Source organism: Zalophus californianus, chromosome 9 (genome assembly GCF_009762305.2).
Source record: "Zalophus californianus isolate mZalCal1 chromosome 9, mZalCal1.pri.v2, whole genome shotgun sequence".
NCBI classification, from domain to species: Eukaryota; Metazoa; Chordata; class Mammalia; order Carnivora; family Otariidae; genus Zalophus; species Zalophus californianus.
The window spans coordinates 139,291,436-139,307,200 of NC_045603.1; the positions used below are offsets into that span (position 1 = coordinate 139,291,436).

General features: G+C 49.4%; 1 protein-coding gene across 11 annotated transcripts in view; it reads right to left on the reverse strand.

The window, feature by feature from the left end:
- The window catches only part of WDR37 (WD repeat domain 37), a 63,810-nt gene that overhangs the window by 15,515 nt on the left and 32,530 nt on the right, over positions 1-15,765 (reverse strand). For 10 of the 11 annotated variants that reach the window (XM_027594626.1, XM_027594621.2, XM_027594622.1 and 7 more), the window contains 4 exons: positions 13,115-13,159; positions 11,333-11,409; positions 5,250-5,490; positions 3,819-3,960 (listed from right to left, as the gene is read on the reverse strand). In XM_027594626.1, coding sequence (XP_027450427.1) covers positions 3,819-3,960; positions 5,250-5,490; positions 11,333-11,409; positions 13,115-13,159 — 505 coding nt within the window. The remainder of the gene's footprint in view (positions 1-3,818; positions 3,961-5,249; positions 5,491-11,332; positions 11,410-13,114; positions 13,160-15,765) is intronic. The other variant, XM_027594619.2, reaches the window with a different exon arrangement.

Genomic DNA, 15,765 nt, shown 5'->3' on the forward strand with positions numbered 1-15,765 from the left:
AAAGTATCTAAAATCCACCTTGGCGGAACTCGGTGCACCCTGGGCCCGACCGGCAGCCGCTCCCACAGTCACAGCCAGAGCTGCGCTGAGGAAATCCTATCACGGTAACGTTCCTATTATAATAAAGGGCTTTCACAATACACAGTGAAAACCGAAAGGGAACACAAAAGACGGAAAAAACACTATTTGGCCTTCTAAACGTTTCCAATGAGAACCTTACACAGAGCTTATGTCAAGCAGAAATCACGGCAGCACAAACTTCGAGGCGCTACATCTCAAACTCTTCCTTTACCAAAAGGCACAGAATTCGCAGCAGCACAGGTAACAGTACGACAAAATGAAAAGGAAAAAATCTCTCCCAGACCCCAGAAAAATCAAATTATAAAATTAGGCCAATAATCTTGAAACCTATACAGCTACATCTTGCCTTAAGAAAACCAAACACATTGGACACCTGGGTGGCTCAGTCGTTAAGCGTCTGCCTTCAGCTCAGGTCATGGTCCCAGGGTCCTGGGATCGAGTCCCGCATCGGGCCCCCTGATCTACAGAGAGCCTGCTTCTCCCTCTGCCTCTGCTCAACCCCCTGCTTGTGCTCTCTTCTTTCAAATAAACCTTAAAAAAAAAAAAAAAAGAAAGAAAAGAACAGAACAAGAAAACCCAACATACAGAAATTCAAAATAACTGGACAACTAAGTAAATGACATTATAAAACATCAGATTCTAACATAACTTTACATAATATGTGATGAGTTCCTATAGATGAAAACATGCCTTAAGATAGTAGTTTTGCATAGTGTGTCCCACATCATCTCAAAGTGAAATATGTGGTCATGTATTTTTAAGAAACACTGCCTCTGCTTAAGATCCACCAAAAGAACACTCCGCCTATAACTCTTCAGGTGACACCAACAAGTAAGGAATGGAAAAGCTCTTGTCGGAGCTGTGCTTTTCATGTTCAGAAAAGAAACGGGTTAAAAGAACTCAAGAAAATCACCCCAGGAAACCAAGTTACCTCCCAGGCTAGAAGACAGCTCGAGAGAGAACAGTGTGACTTATTTCCTACAGTGGTGAGCACTGATGGATGCCAGAGAGGCGGCCATGGGTCCGTGATGGCAGCCGTGGCCAGTGGGAAGAGACGGGTGCAGCAGGGGCATCTGTCAGAGGGACCAAAGGTTTGAGGGGAGGCAGGAGAGCCTAAGTGTGTCTGAGAAGCCACACTCAGAACATCACAGGTGAGTGATTAAACTGAACACACAGTCAAAATCAGCCGCTCCTGTGCACTTAGTCGGGACTTAGGCTCCTGTGTTCTAAAAGAAAGCATGCCCTTGGGTGGGCACATGCTGACATCACTTGCACACGTACCGTACGGCGTAGGATTTATTTGTCCTATGAGCTCAAACCTAGAGAGCCCCCACCAGAGACAAGAAAGCAACAGTTATTGACTAAGAAGAGGCTCACCTAAACACCCTCTCCATGTCTCACCTCCTACTCTTCCGAACTGCAATGATTCGCAGAGGCTTACGGCAATCAGAACACAGGAAGGTTGTTTAGTAGGGATCACGCAGGCTGCAGCCCCACCTGCTGACCATGCAGCGTGGGGTCTTACCAGGCAGGGGCCTCTCCACACTGTGGGAGCAGAGGCTCCCACCTGCACACAATCATGATGAGGGAACAGAGGACAGACTCGGGCTGCAGCCACAGGAAACAAGCCCCAGCTGGGCCCTGCCAATTCCCAAAGGCTTAAAAAAAGGTAAAACCTCCCCTTCTCTGAACCTTACCATGGGAAATCAGCGCCAAAGGGAGAACGTTTCCTTATCTTTGTAACTACACGTCAACGAACATGCTCATTCATCCTAATTCGGTTAAGAGAAAACGCACATGGTCTGATTAAGAGTGGTGCTTGTATAAATCTTCTGTGTTTGCTCAAAAGCCCACATGTCCTCAGCTATAGTGAACGGAAGCATCAACTTCTATCCTGGGGGATGCTGATGCAAGAGGCCCAGGGACAGACACAGGTCCACGCCCGCTCTACGGAACTCCTGATTCCGTGAGAGTAACAAGCCTTCATAATCAATTATGTTCCCTCATAATTATACCTCTTCAAAAACAGCCATTATTTCATATATCCACCAGCTGCAACACGACACCCCCAATCAGACATGCGAAACATGACACCACCTGCCCTATTCCCCTCAATTTCACCTATGCTTGAAACTCTTCAAAATAAAACACCGGGAAGAAGAGAAGCGCAGGCTCAGCGTAGGGCTGTGCGTGCAGGGGGCCCAGCTCACCTTACACACCAGTGACAGACAGCACAGGGCTCCTCCCGTCCTCCAGGCCCAGAGCAACCTCTCCCCAAATACAGATGACGGGCAGCTGCTCCTGGCCCCCTCGGCCCCACCGCTGCCCCCCCCGCATCATCCAGGCGAGGCTCACTGGAAGCCGTTCCCTCCATGGCCAAGAGCAGAGCCCGCGGGACCGAAACCTGTGAAAGTAGGGGCATGGCAAGAGCCGCCCTACACACAGGTGGCAACACTGCCCTTGATCAACCACAGAGAACTAGCCATCTTCTGTTTCGGGGCTATGGTTACTCTAGTTGGTCGCAAAAAATCACGATTCAATAACCGTGGAAACTCTCAGAACACACCGAGATTTCAACCACCAACACTGCAGCACACCTCAGATGCAAGACACCACTTCTTTTCCAATCTCAAGCTTCTTAAAAAGCTCTGTCCCAGTTCCCTTGCGAACATTTCATTAATCCTGAACATGAAATCTTAGCGTTCTAACACATAAAACAGACTCATTTACTGCATCATACGAAAGAACGAAGAAAACCCGTATTTTCAAGCAGCCAAATAAGCAAGTGTTCATTCATTAAGACGTGTTTACTGAGCATGCGGGAGCTTTTCTGGACATGCAGAAGCTCAAGCAGGACACACACGGCCATGGAGAAACAGGCACAGTCCGGTCCTGAGGGGCAGCGTGCAGGGACAATAGTGGCATGGGAACAGGTGACAAGACAGTCAGGAGGTAGGACTCGTGGAATGGATGGGGCACAGTGGGGAACTAGGGACATCTGTCGGACGAGTAACCGAACAGAGGCCCATGTAATTTGTCAGGAATGGTCAGGCCAGGAGAAAAGTTTTTGGAAGGAAATAAGAGCTCTGTTAAGACACAGTTATGCCTGAGCTGCCCAAGAGATGGCCAAGCAGAGGGAGGCACTACAAGATGAAGGCCGGGGTGTGTGCATGTGTGAGAGAGAGTGTGTGTGCACGCGTGTGAGCATGAGTGTTGTGTGAGAGTGAGATAGTGTGAGTGTGATAGTGTGTGTGCGTGTGTGGTAGTGTGAGCGTGTGCATGTGTGACAGTCTGAGTGTGCATGTGTGATAGTGTTTGTGCATGTGAGAGATTGTGTGTGACAGTGTGTGCATGTGTGTGTGAGAGCACATGTGCATTTGTGTGTGAGTGTGTGAGAGCGCATGTGCGTGCGTGTGTGTGTCTGGGTGAGTGTGTCTCTTCCCCAGCTCTGGCTGGGCCCTCTCAGCAGAGGACATGAGTGTCACCAACCCTAGTGTATTTCCTGATCTCCCCCACTGCCCCATTCTACCCCCATCCAATTCCTTGTGGGAACTTCAGTGACTTTGTCTTCTAAGTTCTTGCAAATATACAAATGGAGCTAAACGTTTAGGAAAAGAACAGCCATTTGGGAAGACAGTGGAGCTGGAAATTAAGGTAAGAATTAAGTTTTAATATCCACCCGGCAAAACCTTTTTCACGAATAGTTAAAGAAAGATCTCTAAATGACTGTGACTCACTCCGTATGGCCCTGGAAGACATTCACGGAGTGGATGGAAGGGTCCCTGAAATCCCAAAGACGGAAAGTCGTGTCCCGGGAGGAGGTCACCACAAGCCGCTGGGTGGGGTGTGTGCAACAGTGCGTTAGCTCCTGGTCATGCCCTACAACCAAAGATGACAAAAATGCAAGATCATCCACCTGCAGGTACAGTTAGAGTGATGTTTTCTTAAGAACACAAGAATCAAACAAGTCTTTATGGTCTCTTACTGCTAATTTTGTAAACGTGAATAGAGGCAGGAAAAAGTAAGAAATCACTTAAAAATAGCATGTGAGCTCACGGTGGGATTGGTTTTCCCTCAGGAACTGGAAGTCCTTTCATTCATGCATTTAAAAGGGTCAGGAAAAGGAGTGTGAGTGTAACCCACTTCCTGATCCTGACAGTTAGAAGGTCTGGCAAATCTCTTTAGCAGGCTAAGTGTGTGAACAGATTAAGTCTTAATTCTTCACTTCCAGAATAACTTCTAATAATATGATATGCGGAGCCCTTAGTAAAATACAATCTTTAACACTCAATGAGGAAATTCACTTACTGACAAATTTGCAAAAACATCTGAGGTGGGCTTAATTCTAAGATGTCCCGGTGACCCCCATCCCTGGTATACACACCCTGGATGATACCTTCCCTTGAGTTTGGGCAGAACCTGTAAATGTGACGAGATATCACTCCGGTAAGCTCGGTACATTAAAAGGCAAAACAGATTTTGCAGATGTAACTAAGACCTCCAAATCAGGTGGCTTTAAGTTAATCAAAAGAAACTGTCCTGGGTGGGCTGATCTAATCAGGCGGGCCCTTTAGAAGAGATGTTCTCCAGGAAGCTGGAGAGACAGCAAACACCTATGTGGGGAAACACCTCTAGAGGGGGCCACGAGGGACCTGAGGGCACCCTCTGGATGCTAAGAGCAGTCCCCAGCTGACAGCAAGAAAATAAGGACCTCAGCCATACGGGGACCTCAGCCATGGGCCACAACAAAATGAATCCTTCCAACAACGGTAAGTAGGAGGGCGGACTCTAACCCTCAGATGAAATCATAGCCCCAGGCAGCAAACACCACTTCACCCACGAGGGCCAGCGAGCATATGCCCAGAACTCCTGACCCAGGGAAACCATGACGTTATAAATTCTTGTTATCTTAAGACACTAATTTTCTGGAAATTGGCTACAAAGCAATAGGGAGCTTTTCAAATATCTAGATATAAAGTGCTACAATTAAATCCCCTAAAGACAGAACAAATTTAGCTAACAAACAGTTCTATAATTCAGAAAGAATCCTTGAAAAATCACAACCTGAGTACCATGGGAACTGAACAAGAGGGAATTGGCAAGGTAAGATGTAAACACATGCACATCAATCAAAAAACACAACTGGAAAATGCAAATGTTTAAAGTACCTGTCAGAGAGTGCACAAGTTCTGCCGTCTCCACGTCGAACAGATTTGCCGTTCTGTCCCAGGAGGCCGTCACCGCCTGCTTCCCCCCAACCAGCCAGTCAGCAGCTATGACCACTCCCTGGTGGCTCTTAAGAGATGTCAGTGGCACCCGGATGGTAGGACAGTCACTGGACACGTCTGCGTCCACATCAGGCTCATCTTTATCAGAACACTCTACTTCGTCTTCGCCACAGATCTGCTGCTGATGGTGAGAGCAGAGAAGAAATTCCCTGGGAATCTTGCGTCTTTTCTGACACGGCTACACAATCAGACTGTTGTCATTTGTCTGTCTAGGACTCGATCCTCATTATGACCACTACCAGCACAGTATCTGGTATTTAACTGGAGCTCACAATTTATCAATTGTATGATTATCTACTTGGCTAAAAACCACGACCAAGTATAAGAAAAAAAACTAAGGCCGCTATGACATCAGATGAGCTACCGTCCACTTCCACTAACCAAAATATGGCAAATAAAATGATTTTGAGTTTTCACCATGTATTAATAGAAATGTAGTAATATGTAACTGAAAGTCAGTAATTTATCACAATAAGAAAAGAAACATTTCAATTCTCAGGAGCTACTTAGAATCCCGTTGCTATAGGAATAGATACAAGAGTTCACCTATTTTCCTATAGTATGAATGAGGTCTTTTGTCAAAAGTTAAAATAAAAGCATAAAAGGCTTCGGCTCTTAAAAAAAATGTTTATCTACTCCTTCAACGAATCTTTATCCGGCCCTTACACACTGCCAGGCCACATGCCGGTCTCAGAGCAGAGGAGAGAGAGAACCACTGTCTGACACGGACAACCAGAACAACGGACAGGCCGGTGTGGACAGCGCTGGAGCCAGGGACCGACAACATCCTCGTGTCACAGAGCTTACACGCTAGCAAGGAAGACAGACCACACACACGGGCATGCATGCACGCATTGCCCACACACTAGTATGGAAGTATATAATATACCATTAATCACACACACTAGTGTTAAAGACAGGGCACAGAGAACTATGTCCCACATACACGCACACGGTATAGAGATACAGGTCACATGTGAACATCACATAGGAACACAGGTCAAGGATATATGTCACATGGACACACAAGGGGGGTACAGGTCACACATACACACACGCAGTATAAAGATATGTCACACACACACACACACAGTCAGGCAGTAATAAGCATTAATAAGGAAAATAAAGCAGATGAAGGGATGGACAGTCATAAAAGCTGCTCTTTTATACAGAATTATCCGGAAAAGACTCTGCTAAAGTAACATTTGAGGTGGGACATGAAGAAAACAAGAGAGGAAGGCACACAGACATTTCGGGGAACAGCACCCCCAGACGAGGGAATAGCAGACGCAAAAGCCCCACGACAGGAGCAGACTGCGCTGCACCAACAAGGTCACGGGGGCAGAGGGGCAGAGGTGAAACGACAGGCGCACAGCTCACACGGGTCCGGATGTGACCCAACCAACAAGACTCAAGAGAAAGGAAGTGGGAGAAACACAGGTGTTAACAGAGGATCAGAGCATCAAATGTAAGTAAGGAGTCCAAGGGCTGACTGAGCTGGGCAGCGTGGAGGGGATGCCGATGAGCACAGCCCCACGCAGCAGGGACACACAGCCGAGCCAACGGGAGGTACTCAGAGCATGAAAGGCCCAAGGTCTGTGGAGGAACACCGGGCGTAAGGATGGATGCCGCTGTGCCAGGTCTGAGCACTGCCTACGAGGATCCGGACAAAAGGCAGGCAGGGAGGTGGAAATCCTTGAGGAGTGTGGCAGTGGCCAACTGAGGCAGCATGCCCGGGAGCGCACAGCTCGGGGCGCTCACAGGTCAAGTGCAGGAAGCTGAGGGAGAGCCTGGTGGAACCGCAGGAGGGACTTCTCCAGGGAGACAGGGACTCACAACCCCGCAGTGAAGTCAGACCTCCAGGGAGACAGGGACTCACAACCCCGCAGTGAAGTCAGACCTCCAGGGAGACAGGGACTCACAACCCCGCAGTGAAGTCAGACCTCCAGGGAGACAGGGACTCACAACCCCGCAGTGAAGTCAGACCTCCAGGGAGACAGGGAGTCACAACCCCACAGTGAAGTCAGACATACGTAATTATGCAGAGTTGCCGCAAAGACTACGAAGCAAGATGCAAGGCACTCTGAGTCAGGCGGGTGGTCTGTGCGGAGCAGCATCAGGAGGGTGGAGAGCACCCAGGAAAAAGGCCGAGCGGACCCATGGAGAGGGAGGTACAGCAAGAGCGCCCCGTCGGGGCTGGAGCCGGGGAGAGCCACCAACTAAGGACTAGGGGCTGGCAAAGGGCTAGCCAAGGTGACAAGTGCAACTCCACAAAGACCACTCCTGACATTGTGCAGACACAATACAATGTGAGCAGCCAGGCCTGAGCCAGGGAGACTAGTTAGTTAGGGGTGGGCACCAGACATGAAGACAGCTTGGGGTGAACACAGCACCCGCCCCTCAGCATGAAGACAGGTCCCAGAAGTGTACTGTTTTCAAGGTGAAAGGACCCTGACTGGTATCCACTTCCAGACAGGAGGAGCAACACAGTCACTACAAATCCCGCATGCGGATGCCCCAACTCAGGGCTTTCCTCCAGGAAACACCAGCCCCTGGGCCACAAGGCTTCTCAGCTCCCACGGCCGCTCCTGAGGAGCTTCCCGACCTCACTGCCCCCAGCAGGCAGGGGTGGTCTGGACGGTGCCTCGGGCAGGTGCAGAAGAGGGGTGCTGGGTGGGGCCACGGCTCAACAGACATCTCTGGGTTGATGTTACAGAAGGGGTATCCCGGGGACAAAAAGAAGTGCATCCAAGCATCACATAAGAATCGGCAGCAGTAAGCTGTCAGAGTAGTGGAAACGGTGGAAGAGGAAGACAGGAAGGGAAAGAAGAGACAGGTCGAAGATAATCCCAAACATCCCGAGAGTTTTGTTCAGTTACCCAGACCCGCAGCAGTGCACCTACTGGGCTCCTCCCCAAGTATGTGGAAGGAAAGGTAACACGTAAGCATGAACGCAAGGATGTCCTCAGCACAGGTCCAGGGGAGAGACCTCGGGTCTCAGAAGAGTGGCCTGGAGCTCCCACTTTAGAAAGGTCTAGCTATCAGGATCCATGTTGGAAAGGTGACAGAACCTTTACAGAAGTCATTTTCCCAAACTACACAAGGAACTAAAAGGTATCTTAAAATGCAAATGTGCTAAATCCTATTCATGAATAATTATAAGATCTTTTAACACTAACGTGACAAAAGGCAGGGGATGGAGGGTGAGAACTGCTCATGTGTTAGTGTCTTAGGGACGATCTGTTTAAGCTGAACCGCCTTCACTGTCAGCAGCACTGGAACTGAACGTCCAGCACTGCCAAGTCCACACCAAGTATCTCTTGAGCACCAGCAGCCCCAGAACTGAGGAAGCCCTGATTCACTCACTGAAATCGGGGCTCCCGGGCAGGAAGGGCCCCTGCGAGCTGCTTAGGTAACTCGCTTCAATTTTTACTTTCCAAAGAGGAAAATTAAGCCACTCACTAGGTTAAATTAGTTAGTCAACATCACACAACTGGTGGTACATGGTGACTTAACAGATAATCTAGAACTGTTTCCACTACACCACGCAAGTATTTCTTTATCAGTGTGGTGGATGCCAAGTGAAATTCGCTGGTCCAAATTAAAAAGAAAACATACAGGGGCGCCTGGGTGGCTCAGTCGTTAAGCGTCTGCCTTCAGCTCAGGTCATGATCCTGGAGTCCTGGGATCAAGCCCCACGTCGGGCTCTGCACTCAGCAGGGAGTCTGCCTCTCCCCCGGCCCTGCTCTCAGGCTCTCTCCCTCCCTCTCTCTCAAATATAAAATCTTTTTAAGAAAAGAAGATAAAACATCTGTCTAAAAGCTGTACTGATGAAAATGAACAAAATCTTAGCAGATGAGAGTTTTGTTTTCACATGCGGGAGAACTGTTAAGAAAACCTGAGCCAAGACCAGCCAGCAAAAGCTTATGACGACTAGCGGCAGGGTTTGTGCTGGGTGGGGCTACAGAAGGCAGGCCGTGCCAACCCTTCCGACCCCTCTGACCCCTCCATGGCCGGGCTGCTGGGGCGGCTCTGGTCACTGATGGACACAGGCTTAGCTCCATTCGGAAGGTGCTCTCCTGGATTACCCCCAAAACCTGAGGCAGCCCAAGGCAAGCAAAATCATAAAGAAAAAAAGAAAGTCGATTTAATACTGTAAATAATCCGTTCAGTTTTTGTAACTTAAGTACTGGAAATATGTCTTCCTCTGCCAAAACTGGCATGTTTCTTATTTTGTTTCGGGCTCCCTGCTCCGCGGGAGGCCTGCTTCTCCCTCTCCCGCTCCCCCTGCTTGTGTTCCCTCTCTCGCTGTGTCTCTCTCTGTCAAATAAATAAATAAATAAAACTTTCAAAAAAAAAAAAAAAAGAAAAAGAAAACAAATCCATACAGTGTTAACACCTTCTCTGAACTTTCTGAGCGTGAACCCTCGCCTCCCCTCTGCCCCGTCCTCTGTCAGCACTACTTCCTGAGTGAATTCCCACAGCAGGTGACAGTCTGGTTATTCCACAAGGGAAAAACATGTTAAGACAAAAGACACAACGTGCTCAATTAAAAATGAACTGTTCAGGGCACCTGGGTGGCTCAGTCGGTGAAGCGTCTGCCTTTGGCTCAGGTCATGATCTCAGCGTCCTGGGACCGAGCCCCGTGGGCGGGGGGGGGGGGGGGGTGCCTGCTGAGCAGGGAGTCTGCTTCTCCCTCTCCCGCTGACCCTCCCCCTGCTCTTGCACACGCTCTCTGACAAATGAATAAACTCTTCAAAAAAAGAATTGTTCAGACCTCTTCACTAAAGAAAACTCTTACTCATCACTGGAATGTATTAATTACTTATCTTCAAAGAAACCGATGTTTAAGCTGCTTTAAAAAAAGAAATAGGGGCACCTGGATGGCTCAGTCAGTTGAGCGTCCAACTCTTGATTTCTACTCAGGTCATGATCTCAGGGTCGTGGGATCGAGCCCCACGTCAGGGTCCCTGCTCAGGGGGGAATCTGCTTGAGATACTCTCTCCCCCCACTCATGCTCTCTTTCTGTCTCTCTCAAAATAAATAAATCTTTTAAAATAATTAGAACAAAATAAAAAAAGCAACCACGGAATGTTCAAAGGTGGAAGCACCCCAAGCGCAGGGTGACTGCCGTCCTCCTGAAAGCTACAGCCAGAGTGCACACCATGCTCCAGCTGCGCTCAGCTGCCCGGCGCGGGCCCCCACCCGCGTGCGCAACATAGGGACAGGCTAACCACTCGTGAACCCCAGATGGCAGAACACTGCCCTGCAGAGGAAGCTAGGGAAGTGGTCTCTGCAAGACAGTAAACACAGGGTGCTGGGCTAGGGGAACCGCTGCATCTGACAGGACAAAGGTCATCGAAGGCTCTGTGGTTTAAACCCACCCACCATTCCTCTCCATATGCAACCTCCCGTTACCTGCGTTAAAACTTCACCCACGTGATAATGACACACACTGTTTACCTTACATGAAAGACATGTTGTCTAAAATACACGAAATATTTAGAAATAGGACGGAATCGTACAATTTTTAAACATTAATGGCCAATGGAAAGGGGGGTGAGAACAAACCACACACACACAAAGGAAGGCACTGTCTTGGTCTGTTCGGGCTGCCAGAACAAAACACCAAGACTGGGTGGCCACAATCAAGGTGTGGCCTTCCTGGCTTGTCACAACATACTCCCATGGCCTCTCCTGGGCACACGCAGGGAGAGGAAACACCGATCCTCTGGGATCAGGCCCCAGCCTCAGGACCTTATTACTTCCATAGAGGCCCACCTCCAAATACAGTCACACTGGGAGGTGAGGGCTTCAAACTATGGGATGCAGGGGGCAAGGGGAGGGGTCACATACATCCAGTCTGTAAGACATTATAAATTTATCCTAAACTTTGCAAATGTCCAGAACCCTACCAACATACCCCATGTCGCGCTTTCAGGGTAAGTAAAGGTGCTGCTTACAGTAGTGTCGGCAATGGGCTGGGGTGTCGGCAGCTGAACGGCATAACTCCAAATGTGGGCAGTCTGATCTCCAGAAGCTGAGGACAGAAATTAGGGCACAATTACCCGAAGTGCACACCATGTGTAAAATGTGCTTTCTGCTAGGCTCTGTAACTCAGTGATCCTGAGCTACATCTGAGACTGCATGATACTACCGACAACAGGCTAAATGTATATAATTAAGACAGTGGTTAAAAATATCCCCCCTTTCATTTTAGGGTAAAAAGTTGTAAGAAATTTACAAACAGATTTTATTCTCCATCTATCTAACCTAAGTAAACTGGAACCCAACTACACTTCAGCTTATGACCACAGTAGTTTCGAGGTATTTTAGAAAAGCGAGTCTCACACAAACGTGTGCTCTCTTCCACTCCACACTGATGGGCTCACAACCTGCCGGGCCCCCACTGAGTACTGAGACCTTACTTTCACGAGCCAAGTGTGCAAAGTGCTCTTCAGACTGGAGACCGGAAAGAGAAAGGACAGTGAAGGGCACACACGGGCACACACCGGCCCACAGATGTGCCAGACGGAGGACCTGCCTGAACCCACTTCTCTCTGTGGCTGCAGAAGTTCCCCAAAGCGGCCACACGTGGACTGTGGCACATTTCTTGTGGTGTCAAGCGAGTTCATGGCCTGACCTGCGAGCTCGCTTAGCATCGGCCCACGTGACGCTCTCCAGCCCACTACATGCTCTGCTTCAGCTTCCATCAGCCCTTATGAGAATGTCTTGATTTCCTCCCTGCCCCACCTCTGGTTGTCACTGGTCTCCCTCCACCCTCCCTCTTCACAGTCACACACCAAACCATTTCACAAGGTGTAAAGTTCTCCAATTGTTTATTCAGGCATCAACTAGCTACTGTGGTCAAGGCCTGTTCACACAGAAGGCTCTCAAATTGACTTTCCCACCATACTCTGCTCACATGGAAAAGCACCTGATCAACCCCATTTTCATCCTCTACCCCAGGGTAGCAAAATCTGGCCTACAGGCCAAAGCCAGGCAACAACCCACTGTGAGAATAAGGCTTACTGCCCACAGCCATGGCCGCTCACCTGGGCACCCCCTCTGCTGCTTTCACACTAACACAGAGCTAAGAAGTTGTGACACGGACCATGGGGCCCTCAAAAATGAGAACATTTACTTCTGATCCTTCACAAGAAAGCTCACTGACCTCCACTCACCAAACGTTTATCCTTCAAGATTACTGTCAGGGTCCCCAAAAATCAGGTGTCAGATGATTTTACAGGAAGACTCCTCCGTCCAACATAAAATTATGGCAAACCCATGCTACCAGGGCCCAGGAGCGCTCCCCAGAAAGAAGTAAAAACACTGGCCCTGCAGAGCGCCATGACCTGGGGCTATTTCCGCGTCTCTGCTTCAGGTGCATGCAGGATTAGGAACTTGCCAGCAGTGACAGGGCAGGAGAAAAGCAAGGTCAGTCTTCTGAGAAATACCACAGTGTGAGCGGGAAGGCCAGTGACCAGCACGTGCTCTGTAAGGCAACCTCACGGTGGGTCACCTGCAATCTCACACGAGAGTCAAGCTCATCTAACTCACAATCCACTATGGTTTAAAAAGGTTCTATTTGACCTGCTTTTCCTTCTGCATTCCTCGAGTATTGCATAAAATGGCTACCAGTGACCATCTGACTTTCGTATGAGGCACGGACAAGAAAGGGATGACTACACAGCTATTTCAAAATTATCAGTAATTTTGTTCAATAAAGAAAAAAATCAACATACCAGTAAGAGCCAACTGCTCAGACGGATGAAACTTTATAGAATTTACTGCAAAATAAAAATATTACAAAAACAGGTTTAAAATAACATATCAACAATATTTATCAAAGCTACAGCACAAACTACAAGGTGACTTTAAAAGTTAAAAGAACTGTAAGAGTTCAATATTAGATCCTCCCATATAATTAAGCTATGAGTAAACATGTAAGAGACTAGAGATACATGAAAACACAATTATCAACTATCACACTGCCAAAGTAGAGGACACACGGAAGAAAAATATAAATAATCTACTTCTTTTTATAGATAAGGAAGCCACCTAGAGTTAAAAGTAAGTCGGGACAGAAGTGAAAACACTTATGACAACAGACAGAGACAGAATATAGCAGGGACGTGGCTGACTGCCCAGCCCATCAGGCAAAAGGCCACCCTGCCTCCTGTCCCGTTCCAGGAGACCCCAGGAACGGACAAAGCTGGCAGGCGCCTGCCAGCTTGGGAAGAGTCAGGATCAGTGTGGACAGCTGTGGCAATCTGCCCAAGTCTTCCCAGGTGGTGCTCCTTTGCTGGGATGAGGGAGCAGGAGAGAAGAGCAGCCCTCCCCTCGTCCCGACAGTTTAGCGATGAGACGGCAGCGGGAGTGTGCCGAGACTGGAACCCAGTTGCTGGAACCTCCCTGCCTGCCACCGAGCTCTCCCAGGAGGAATGAAAGGAGCGGCTTCCAGGCACCCCAACACAGAGCTGACCTGGGTCCGGGCACGTGGGGCAGCCAGCCCTCACACCCACACAGGGAAGACACGCACGGCGTGCACAGAATACACAGGAAGTTTCAGCAAACTTCAGCAAGTGCCTTCAGGATGATTCTGTCAGCTATGCCACTGGAATTCCGTTTTTCCTTTTTTTTTTTAAGATTTTATTTATTTATTTGACAGAGAGAGAGAGACAGGAGAGAGAGAACACAAGCAGGGAGAGTGGGAGAGGGAGAAGCAGGCTTCCCGCTGAGCAGGGAGCCCGACGTGGGGCTCGATCCCAGGACCCTGGGATCATGACCTGAGCCGAAGGCAGACACCCAACGACTGAGCCACCCAGGCGCCCCTGGAATTCTGTTTTTCTGAGGAACCGGAAAATGCTAGAAGATGCTTTCACTATTAACTCTAGACGACAGAAAATGTGGGAAGAACTCGTGGAAAACAACCTCCTTAAAAACAGCAAACCATAAATAATGCCTACAATAAACATAACACTCCCAGTGCCAAGGAGCAACTGGTAAGACCAGCGGCCACTTTGCACCCTGATGTCTGTGTGACCTTGAGCACCTTCCTAGTGACACAGGGAGCATGGACACCACGTTTCTACAGGCTCCGTGAGATGTGAAAGAATGCACGCTGAGTGCTCGGCCAAGAATCTGGCATACAGTGGGTGCTTAATGACTGCTCACAGCCACAGTGCTGGCTAACTGTCAGCAGTGTTTGCACAGGTCTAATAAAGTGAAAACTGAGCACTGATCTTACCCAAGGGACAGTGCCACAACTGCACCAGAGGCGAGCTCAGGTGCCACCAGCAGAGGGCGGGCTGCAGCGACACCATCCCCCCGCCAGAGTCAGCGCACTGTGGCTAATGCAGAAAAGGACGGCGAGCCCCGCGAGCACCCTAAAGACATGCAGCAGCCCCCAACATGCAGCTAACTCAACACACAGTGGCCACAGAGGGAGCAGAAAGGGAGAGGACACCAGAGACAAACGGTCTTCACGACGAGCTTCGAAGACACCTCATCTATTGTTTGTGGGCCTAACTCTAACACAAACGTGAAAGAAAACAAGACATGGGAGAAAGCACCATCTCCTGCACAGCAGGCCTGACTCGGGAGGGCTCCAGCAGGGGCAGCTGCAACGCTCAGCATGGGACCCTTGAGGCAGAGGGGCCAATGCACAGGAGGGCGCTTGGTCAGGTGATACGAGAGGAACGAGCCAGGACAGAGACATGTTAAACCACCTGTGGTGAGTCACATGGATGAGAAATCCCGGGGTGGGGCGGAGCAGGGTTAAACGGACCTTCACCATGTCATCAGAGCACCACATAGTGGGTAAAGCAAAAGCCGGGACACAAGCCCTACACAGATGGCGCCCGGAGGACAGCACCCTCGGGAGAAGGGAAGGCCAGACACACGAGTGCCCCAACTCCCGTCACCCAGCCTCACCACACCCAGGGCAGCGCCGCACCCCACACGCTGGCCGCAGGACGTGGAAGGAACACACGCAGGGCAGCCCACGAAGAGCAGGGCATCGAAGCCGTCTGGCGGCATGGGAGGCTCTAGGGAAGGGACGAGAGCCACAACAAAGGAACAGAGACGCTTGTCGAGTCTGGCCATGGGAGCAGACGGTCATCCCGTGGCCAGACCACAGGGGTAGAGCGAGGGGATGGATTTGGAATAGACACAGAAACCAGACCAAATAAAAATAAGGCAACCGCAAGGAGGGCACGTACATGAGCAGCTGTGAACAATACCCATGTGGCCATCCTGAGATTTGAGTAAGAACCGCACTGTAGCTACTTGCAAGGACAAGAGTGGAGAGTAACCTATGTGGCAAGGGAGTGGGTCCTCACTGCCTCTGTAAGAATCACTTGTCTAAGACTCAAAACCTCAGAAATAATAAAAT